The sequence below is a fragment of the Pteropus medius genome, unplaced genomic scaffold (assembly GCF_902729225.1).
Source record: "Pteropus medius unplaced genomic scaffold, Ma_sr-lr_union100, whole genome shotgun sequence".
In the NCBI taxonomy this organism is placed as follows: Eukaryota; Metazoa; Chordata; class Mammalia; order Chiroptera; family Pteropodidae; genus Pteropus; species Pteropus medius.
This window is the reverse complement of record NW_024356333.1, coordinates 2,799,984-2,811,094: the sequence shown is the minus strand read 5'-3', so window position 1 is coordinate 2,811,094 and position 11,111 is coordinate 2,799,984. Positions and strand designations below refer to the sequence as shown.

General features: G+C 42.1%; 1 protein-coding gene across 1 annotated transcript in view; it reads left to right on the top strand.

The window, feature by feature from the left end:
* The window catches only part of CNTNAP2 (contactin associated protein 2), a 1,613,390-nt gene that overhangs the window by 1,450,655 nt on the left and 151,624 nt on the right, over window positions 1–11,111 (top strand). The window contains exon 18 of the mRNA XM_039861152.1: window positions 4,639–4,875. Within this exon, the coding sequence (XP_039717086.1) occupies window positions 4,639–4,875 (237 nt within the window). The remainder of the gene's footprint in view (window positions 1–4,638; window positions 4,876–11,111) is intronic.

Genomic DNA, 11,111 nt, shown 5'->3' with positions numbered 1-11,111 from the left:
CACACACTTGCCTCCCCATACACAGCATTGTGTCGCCTTCTCTCTTTCTCCTGGAGCCCTCTTTCCAGAGATGTGCTGGTGGATACTCCTGACCCTTTCTCAGTGGGGTCTGTCAGAATCATAATCTCTCCCAGCCCACTCCCACTCCTGATCTACTGAGCCCGGCCTGACATTTTTTCCCATGGCGGTTATCACCTTCTAACACATGACATACCTACTTATTGAGTTTATTGTTCAATTTCTTCTCCCTCTGCAAGAGTATAAGCTCTACAAGAGCAAAGGTTTTTGTATGTTTTGCTCCATAGTTCCTTCTAAATGCCTAGACAAGGCCTGGCCCCTAGTTAGCATGAAATAAATATTTATTGAAGGGAAAAATTAGATTTCATGTGTGTGAGCTTTTGTTTGATTCCTTTCTATGGAGAAAGAGTGGCCAGTCTCTCTGAGCAAAGGTGGTATGGAACCCAACTTAGCTCCTTAGAAAACCACTAAGCTCTGAGTTTGAGAACAGTATATTTTTTATAATTCCTCTTGATCATTATTTTCACCCTTTTTGTTGAATTTAATACCTGATTGTGTTGCCTCAATCTTCTGTGCATTTGATGATTTTATTAATCAGTATGGGTAGTGATAGCAGTTTCATAATTAATCTTTAATTGCAGTACTTAAATAGCATTTCACATGATAAATGATTTACAAATTATACCCAAGTCTTACCTTAGATAATTATCACAGGTCTAACAACTGTGCATGAAGCCCTTGCACTGTGGGGACTCTCTCTAGGGACAAATGTGTTGATTTTCTAATTAACAAAGGTTAAGTAGCATTTTTGCATGAAGATCTACAATTTAAACTTATGACATTTGTCATCAAAAAGATTTCTGTAGAGCATACGAGTTGAACTCAAATAATTATCACTGGTTCTAGTGCATTAACATCTTTTGCATAATATAGAATGACCATTTTCTGAACAAAAGATTTTTCTTCATATCGACTAGATCAGTAAAAGTACATTCCAGCTCACTGACCAATTTAATAAATCAGAGGCCATATAAGTAAGAAAAGAACATAATTTATTGAGTTTTCCTTTATAGGAAAGAAATGGCATCTTCCCTGCTTTATAAATTATGAAGAAGGAATGTAAAACTTTATTTAATGAAGGCAACGAATACAAATTAGATTACAGTCATATGTTATGGTCAATTAAAAGCAGGAAGAGGGAAAAGTCAGGCAGCAGTGCAAAGAAAAAGGGAGAGAGAAAGAAATTTAGGAGAAATTGAGAGCAATTTGCTGAAATGAAGAGACAGAGACATAAGCACAGAGGGAGAGGCTGTACATCATGGACCAGAGTAATATGGAGCCGGAAGGAATCCGAGACGTCGTCTAGTTCAACCTCCTTTTTTATGGATAGGAAAAATTGATGCTGAGGGAGATTAAATGATTTGATGAAAGCCACAGAATTAACACAAAACAGTCAACCATCCTGATAGGGAAAGAGATATAAACACAAAGGCAGGAAGAAAGATAAGCGAGAAAGAGCCAGGACCAGAAAGAATCAAAGACAGAGAAGCAGAGACAGAAAAATCTTCCCTCTCTAACCCTTAAGGAATGAGACCTGTACACATAAAAAATACGCACACACACATAAATGTTTATCTTAATGATATAGTAAAAATATGATCTAGATTTATTTGCTCTGCCAATTGCCCCTTTAAATGTCTGATTTTTTTGTCATATCAGTTTACTTAAGGAGTCATTTTTAAATATCTTCAAACTCTCAACTATTGCTGAGACCCATTAAACATGAGTCATTTCCAAATTAAAATACATTCCAGATTAAAAGATTAGAATGTTAAGAGAAGTAGAGTAATAAAAGTGTTGGAAAAAAATATAGTTGAACAATTGCATTACTTCAAATTAGAGAAGTTCTTCATAAGTCTAATATGAAAGGCAGAAATAAAGACATAAACAAAAAAAGACAAACAAAGAATAAGAACTGGGAAAACATAAAAATCCTTCAAATTGCCGTACTTAAAGCAATGCAGATTAAAACAATGGACTCTTTTTTCTCCTGCTAGCCTATAAAGTCAAAAGAATCCAGCCTAGTATTAGAATTGGTGTGGAGAAGGGAATCTCATATTCTACTCGTGAAATACAAATTGATAAATTCTTCTTAGAGGAAAATGTATTTCAAATGCCTTTAAAATGTATACGCCCTCTACCCAGCAATTACACTTCTAAGAGGAAAAGCTATACAAATGTGCAGAGGTTTCTACAGGGGTATTTATTACACTATCATATTAAAAAATCGAAATAAGCTTGAAAGTCTACTAGTTATGAAAGGACAAACTAGTTGTAGTGCCTTCAAAGAGTGAGCTACTGTGCAGATAACAAACAAGACGTCTTGTACGTTGATTACTTAGAAAATGTTTTGGGATACATTAAGTGCAAAAGGCAAGTTTCAAAGCAATGTGTATATCGTGATTCCATTTCTTCCTTTATTTTATTTTTTACACACATGTATGCTCAAAGTAGAAAAGGCTGTTTGTTAAAAGTGAAAGTCCATAATTATATCTGAGCAGCGTTACAGATTCTCTCTTTCATCTTGCTTATCAGTAGGTTTACGGTTTCTGCAATGGAAAACTATTTCATTAGTGATAAGGAGAAAAGAGAAAGAGATATCTAAAAACAATGATGTTTAAATTTCATCATATTTTGATAAATTTGTCTTAATTAACTAGTGATGAAAACTTAAGTGACTATGCATTTATAGAACAAAAGACCTTTAGAAAGCCTTTATTGCAAAAATAAAAGTCATAGTTACTAAAATGATAGAAGCCAAATAAAATTTTAACACATAAAAGGTGACTGATGGATCGAAATTCTTCCAATCATAGCAAAGGCCCAAGTTCTCTTCAGCACAGAGGTGTGAGGATAAGCTGACGAGCAGATTGCAAAATGGGAAATCCTCCAAAGTGATTGTTTTCAGTGACTTCTTTGCCATCTACTATCCCATAGCTTTGATCAAAAAGGGCACTGAACTCCCTTCCATTAATCCTCTGTTCAAATATTTTATTAAAAAGTAATCCCTGGAGAATCATTATTCAAATCTACATATTACCCAGTGAGAGAACTGTAGGGCTTGGGTTTATAAAGGTCATAGAGTGCTTAATTTGTCATTTCATGGCTGAGGAGTCACAGGGACAAGCAAATGTCAGTCCATCTCTAGACTAGAGGCTTTGGCCCACCAGCCCTGTCTGAGGAGTTGGCTACATCATTCACTTTTTCTCAGAATAACGGAAGTGATCAGAATCAACCCCCAGACTACCAACCTTACCCAGACCCTCACAGTCCCATTCTCCACTCGATTTCTGAAGACATCCGAAACATGGGTATCTGTGGGGTCCAGACGCTGGAGTTCCTCTGTATGAGATGCTCAACACAGAAGAGCCTAAGGCTGCAGGCGGGAGAGCAAGGCAGGTCCGACACCACTTTGCTGCTTCACAGCTTTGACTCCGAGCAAACTTCCTCACTTCACTCAGCGGCAGTGTGTGCAGGGGGATAGTGACGATGCACCTGCCGTGCCAGGTGGCCATGGCACCCGGGAAGATCGCAGATGTGAGGTGCATAGCAGAGTACTACTGCCTGGCCTTCAATAACGGGGTGACTTTTTTGTTACTAACAGCATCTTTTTCTCTAAGTCCCCATCAAACACCTCTTTTAATAATTTGACTATTTTATTTAATTTTCGGAAAGGTTGTTACTCTAAAATACAGGCACATATATAAATTTGAGTTCCTCCTTTTGTACCAACTGTTTTTTTTAATCATAGCTAAGTAATTACAGACACAGTTAAATTCACTTGTGATATAATGCCCCAACAAAGCTTTCTATAAAATTCGTTAGGAATGTTTTAATATTTTCATGCTCATGAACCTCTCACTCTATAACTTACTCAGGAAATCACCGTGAACTTGCTCTCTCTGCTGTACGTCATGCAGTGGCATTTAGGTGAAAGACATGAACTCTAACCTGACCTGGTAATAAGTTTGTTGTGGTTGACTTCTGTGTAAAATTACAGCTTCCAGTTTCCAACCACACCAGACAGGAAGCCCTGGGAGCCTTTAATGTGAACTTACGAGCAAAGCATTTCCCGAGACGAGAACCAGGACGTGCAATCACGTTTCAGAGGGACCTATGCCTTCCAACTAATTGACTCGTTAACTATGTTAGAATGTTCATGTCTTTCTGCCTTTTTATATTTCTTTCAATAGCTATTGGTATGGAACTGAATGCTGTGGGATTAAAGAGCAAAGAACTTAGAGATTTCTATAAACTTCTTTTCTATAGGAAACCAGATAAGACTTCCAAGGCAGCTTATATGATTTTTGTGTATCTCCAAACATTTCATCTCTGTAGCAAATGTATTGCCTCTCAGAAGACAGCCTCTTTTAATTAGGCATTATAGCCTAAGAGGGAAAAGCTTCAAGTTTTTCTGTTAGGCAAGCCCAGTGGGAAAGCGAGAATACTGGCTGCACTTGGCCATCTCATCTCTTCCCACACATTCCAAGGGTGAGGAACGAAAGTGGAGCCCCAGCAGAGGTTATCCTGTCTGAGCTCCGTGCTCTCTGTTGTCTCTAGGTGGCGCCGGAGGCCAGCAGGGTTTCCTGGGCTGCATCCGCTCCCTGCGGATGAATGGGGTGACTCTGGACCTGGAAGAAAGAGCAAAGGTCACCTCCGGGTTCAAATCCGGATGCTCGGGCCACTGCACCAGCTACGGGACGAACTGTGAGAACGGAGGCAAGTGCGTAGAGAAATATCACGGCTATTCCTGTGACTGCTCCAGCACGGCGTACGACGGGACATTCTGCAACAAAGGTAAGGCAGAGCTGGTTCCCAGTCACTTTTACACGTCCTTTTGAGCCTAAATCATCCATTTAGTGATTTTTTTTCAGCTGTATGTAAGTGTACCTTTAATCTGAGCGCAAGCTGTTCACAATTCTTCCCCACCTTCTCCGAGATCGCTCCCTGGTCTTCGTTGTTTACTGCGATGAGATGAGAGAAGCTTTGAGTGTGGTGCAGAATTTCCCCCACGTTCCAGCAGACTCACTGACTAGAACATTACAAGCAGCCCCGTCACACCTTAGTGGTGAATGACAGAGTCAGTGGCCTCCGAAAGGGGACTCAGGCCTGACCCTCCACTTCAGGTGCCGGCGGGCGGGGGCGGTCAGCACCTGCCTCAGCAGAGTCAGTGGGTGCAGCCGAGAGGCTGGCACACCCCACCCCACCACGCGCTGCCGGGAGACTGGGTTCAAGCTGGCCTCCCAGCAAAGCCTCTGGCCAGTTAACTGTCACTGTCGTCATCATCACGCTTGCACGGGATGCCTGCAGGAGCGGTTCTCAGCCCCAGCTGTGCGGCAGGGGTGCTGAGATACCCATGCAGTCGGCCAGCTCAGAGCATCTGTTGTCGCTGCATTATTTCAGTCTTGAACGATGTCTTTAATCCCCAATAAATTCTGCAGAGCCAGTCAGCAGACCACAGGGACTCAATGCATGTTATTCAGGACATACCTTGTGGCCCGCATGACCAGAAGCGATTTACCCAACTGCTCTATGGCTTCCTGTCTCATATGTGAGCAGGAGGGATGGAGAGAGGCAGAGCTGGCACTTCCCCCAAGGTGCGATTGAAATATATGTAAATCACTCTTCTCTTTCTAACTGAATGTATAGCATTTGGGTGAAGTTTTCTGTAAATGGTTGGCTCATCTCTTAATAAGCAGCTTTACATAAGTAGCCTATTCATACTCTCATGCATACATGGAGGGTTGTTTTGCTGGCATCATTCACGCAAGATGCCACACAGAAGGAGGAATTTTTCCATAACATCCTCTGTACACCCAGGCCTGCCTGGCAGCGCTACCATATGAGCGTACCAGTTAGGTCAGGCAGGGTTTGAAGAGAGAGTGTGAGAGGCAACACGGGAAGGAGCCCCAGTGCTGACGGACCGCGAAGCGTCTTTCTGCTCGGAGCATCATGGCCCCGCGACTTTCCTCTGGCACACACTGGGGTGGGCTTGCAGAACACATCAAATTCACACTTGCAGAAATGACAGTCTTGCAGTTGCCATTCATTGTGCTTGATGCTAATTTAATGCGATCACTCTGAAGTGATGTCTGAATGGAATCGTGTAAGCGCCGATGCTGGAGAGATGCCACTACGCAGGTGCCAGTCCCAAGGACATCACAAGTCCCTTCTCTTCAGAGTTAGGTTAAACACAGTGACTCAAACAAAACCCCTGAGGGTCGATAGGCAATATTCCCAAGTAGAAAGGCAGCCTTGCCAGCACTGGAGGTAAAGTAAGATGAAGCTGTGTTTCCTCTGACCCTATCTCATCAGGTTTACACAAAAGACACCTAAATGTTCTCTTATGTTCAGCATGATGAGTTTACATTAACTAGTGGCTTGAGCCAAAACATTGAAATTAAAAGCTGCAGAATGTGTTTGGAAAGTGTTCAGCATCTTTCTGCGTCAAGACAGGCATCTTCCTGACCTCAGTGTTCCTGGGTGAAAGGAAGCGCACAGCCTTCCAGGAGAGCTTTGCCGGGGAGTCTTTCTGTCAGGCGCCCCCTCCGTTCCGTTCCGGGCCTCACCTCCCGGGTAGCTGGGTATTGGCACAGCAGCTCCTCAGCCTCTGGAAAGAGCAGCCACAGGCGTCCACCGAAGAACGATCTCATGATAGTCCTCGGTGGGCCTTCCTTTCAGAGTGCGGGTCTGAGCTTGTGCGCGTGGGATTAATGTTCACAGTGTTTGGTGAAGAGAGTACAGTAGGTCCCGATGTATCACCCACAGCCTGATCTGTTTGTACAAAATCAAAGACACACACACACACACACACACACACACACGAGAGAGAGAGAGAGAGAGAGAGAGAGAGAAGAGAGAAGCATGGCAGCAGCGATGTAGCTGCACCCAAGCAGTCTGTAAGAAAACACACCAAAATGTTAACTGTCCTCATTTTTAGGGGAGGGTGAAAACACCAATATTTATTTTCATTTCTTTTTTTGCTACATTTTCTAATCTCTACTCAATAATATCTCACCTATACCTTCCTCGTTTTTGCCTCTTTGGGGGAAGAACAGTACTAAGAGGCATTCAGGGGTCAACTGTCTCTGGTCAGAAAATATCTAGTTATTAACCAGAAATTGTTGAACCATCAAATCTTACTACCTGGAATCGAATAGCATCTTAGGTAAAAAAATTTCATATTAATTAAATTACCCTCAAACTATCCATCTCTTAATATATTTAAGAGAGCCCATTTTTTTCACAAGCCTCCAAAGCAGTCACCCTCAAATGGGCACTGGAATGATTGCCTTATTAGGGCCACCCTTGAGACACTCATATCACACTCAGCCATGTCAGGGGCTCACATGAGGACGGGCGTGGGACCCAGTGTAGCCTGGGGAGGCGTATCAGCCGGGTCTCTCTTCTCTCCCATGTGGATTAGGTCATCCAGGGGTATGGTGGCAAATGGCCCACACTATTTAAATTGTCTGTGTTTCTTCTCTCTCTCTCCCCTTCCTGCCACATTTAGGTATAAGCTGTATTCCTTCATTGATGTATTTATTTAACAAACATTCAGTGAACACCTAATGTGCCTGAAAGCCTTGAATATGTAGTTGACTCTGACTATACTGAAATTTTTGAAACATTTCAATGGTGTATAGATGCAAAATCAGGAAAATCTAGAGTACATGAAAAGCAGTAGATGTGAATTAGCTGTCATCCAGGCTGCAGAAAACAGTTCTTCATTACGGTCCCTTCACTGAGCCAAGTTTTGCAAGTTCATCATCAAGAGGCTCAAAAACATATTCTAATTCACTTGTCTGCACATTTTTTTCCTATAAAAATTGCCACATTCATCTGCCAAACCAGAATTGCAGTTGAAGAATACATATCTTTAAATACTCTGGAACCGTTTTCTGAGTTTAGGAAGTTCCGTTTTCTTCTCAAACATTCATTTGTTTTTGCTTAGATAAAGTCCAGAATTAGACTGTAGAGTGACTAGGAGTGGTGGATGGATGGCTCAGTAATTGCAGCGTTACCATCATTTACACTAATACGCATACACACCGGCCTCAGTGCGGTCCAGCTAGCCTCCTGCTCTCCATGTGAGGATCAGGACATTGACTCGCATTTACGGTCTGTGTGGTCAGTGTGGTAGAAGAAACTGTTTATGGCCAACCCAAGGCCCTACGCAGAAAACGGGTAATGGGAATAGGTGTGGGTTTGAATCAAGCTTCCCCACTTGTGGGTTGTGTAAACTTGAGCAAATTGTTTAACTCCACTTGGCCTCCTCTTCAGAAATACATAATGTTTCTTAATTCCGCTGTGAGGATCCCAGGGAATAATGGGACCAGATCTCCAGACATAGAACCTGGCAAACGCCAGTCACACAGCAGACGTCACTTTCATTCTTGCACCTTTGCCCTTTTCTGTTTGTTTTTGTTTTTACTTTCAGTCATGTCGTTCTTCAGTCCGTCCCTAAAAGCTTCACATGTCAGTTGCCTAGCTGGCATCACGTCAGTGACCCCTGAGTCCTGGACTGCCACTTTGTACTTGAGGAGCAATGGCAGTATTAGACAATGTCACCTCTGCTTAATTACTGTCACAGTAATAGTGTTCTGAAGGTGGAAATGTCTCTGATACCTGAACCGTAATGGACTGAAGAACACACAGATTTTCTGGAAGACGTAATTGCAAACAACAATCATTGCATCCCAGAGGCCCTGCCCAGTAGGGCACTTCCTGATGCAAGGCACCCATCCCGGTCAGGAGTCAGCTGGGTCCCTTCCTAATACAAAGCCCATCAGGAGACAGGAGAGCATTGGAATACCTCAGGACTCTGTTTTGCCCAAAGGAGCCTTGAGACTCAAGTCCAAGGCAATCCTCTAAGGGAGAGAAGATTTCCTGTCTTGCCTCCTTGGAGGCGTGGTTTATGGCAGGCAGGAGGAGATGAGTTTGTCCAAAGCGCTTTGAAGATTACACAAGTTCTGCTTTTCTGTGGCTGCAGGCATGGCACAGGGAACAGTAAATTCACAGTCTGCCCTTTTAAGAGTAGGTTTGAAGCCTTTTAGAGAGAATTAATTAATAAAAACTGTTATTAACAAGTGAGAGAGAAAAAGAAGAGAAATATTGGAGTTATGCATCTTAGAATCTCATCTCTGTATGAAACTAGGTAAGCTGCTGGCGACAGTGGCCACCTTTGCTCACATCTACTTATACAATCTGGATCCTAGCTTGCAGAGGAGTTTTCCACCAACAGAGAGTGATGCTTTTCACAAGCTTCTTTTTCGCTTCCAATTGGAACAAGAGGCTTTATAGGTTTGGGTGAAGACCCAAAGGAACGAACAAGAGAATTTCTTTTCCTCTTAGAGCATATTCAAGAAAGGATAATTTTCCTTTTCTTCGAATATGTTTCTTGACTCTTCTGATGCAACTTAAAAATGTCATGGAAACTTGAAGATAGTCTGATTAAAAATTTACAAAAAAAAAAAAGAAAAGTAAGAAAATCCTTATGGATAAAAGTCTATAAATACTTATGGAGGAAACAAAATATTTTCGACTTGACTCCAAAAAAATCAAACTGCAGAGGTAGCTGGCAAGTTTAGGTGACTACATTATAGGAGCTTAGGGTAAAATAACATTCCTCAGGCCTGCGGGGTGTGGGGAAAAACGGAAACCTGGTCAGTTAGCTTTCCTGGAGGAAGAGATTTGAAAATTCGGTGGGTAACAGCAAGCCCTTTCTAAAACGCTAAGCATAACAAGACAAAGTTTTCCGACTTGCTTTGGATGTGAGATAAATAACATTTTTTCAAGCTTGTGTCATTTTCTAATGCCCACCAGGTTTTGGACCTTTTTGTATACAACTGATTCTCCCCCACACCTCATGTGTTTTAATTTAAGTGTGTTGTCAAATGTTATTATTCCCCGTTCTTTCGGCGATAATCAGAACTCTAAATAATGTGAAGTTTACAAAACTAACACTATAATTTCCTACATATTAGCTCCACAATTTTAGCTGAAACTCTGTATTTCTTTCCTTTCATGGACCTAAAAAGAATCAGTCTAATAAACTGTCCAGAGATTTTTGCTTTTAAATCACTCAGTTTTCAGCTCCCCTACAAGCAAGTCCATTCACCAACATCCACAATGCCTTAATGCACTTCATCACACATACAGGACAGAAAGACCTGCCTCTGACCCACGGTTCCTCCATCACGACCTTCCTCTGTGCCCATGATTTCCAACAGGCAGCTCTGGCCCTAGCAATTGGGCTCGCCCTAGGTATCCCTCCCTAGAGGAAAGTTACCTTCTTAAATGATCGAGCCTGGGGGCGTTTTAATCTGCTCATTTTGTAGATCAACCTGACTTTGAACTCAATCACATATTTTTACCTCTGTCAATTACAATCAATTGTAATAGTGGTTAATTTAGATAAATAGGTATTTTACTTTTTTTCTCTAGTTAAAACTGAACCCTAAGGAAACAAATGGATAGGGCCTGCTGAACTCCCTGCACCATCCCTTGCTCGGCTTTCTAAATGGATTCTCTCCATGTGCTCGTGATATCTGGGCACATGATATAGTGAACTGTTTAACTTAGCCCAACGATATTCTCTACCTGACTCTTCTAGGTGATGAATTCACTGAACATAAGATGGCTTCTAATCTATTCAAGTTCTGTAAGGCAGAGCTTCTCAATTAAATTGAATTATTGGCAGTAAAATTTAACATTTATTTTCTGTATGAATGAAGTATGGTCAGTGGCTTGATAATTAAGAATTTAATTTATTCGTATACACTGGCCATAAGTCTAGTGAACTATGGGAACATTTACTGAAAGCCTACTATGTGGAAAGGAGTAGACTGACGATGAGAAAGGCCGAATAAATGAGACTGTGCTTAGAACGGCGTGGGGTCCGTGGGCCCAGCTGCAGCACAAAGGGAAAGCGAGACAGGAAGTGCGGAGTGGACCCTGGGTCTGGGACCCACACACTCCAGGCTCTCACAGCAGGGCTGCCCTCAGCACTCTGTCCGAGGGGCGTGTGGCTG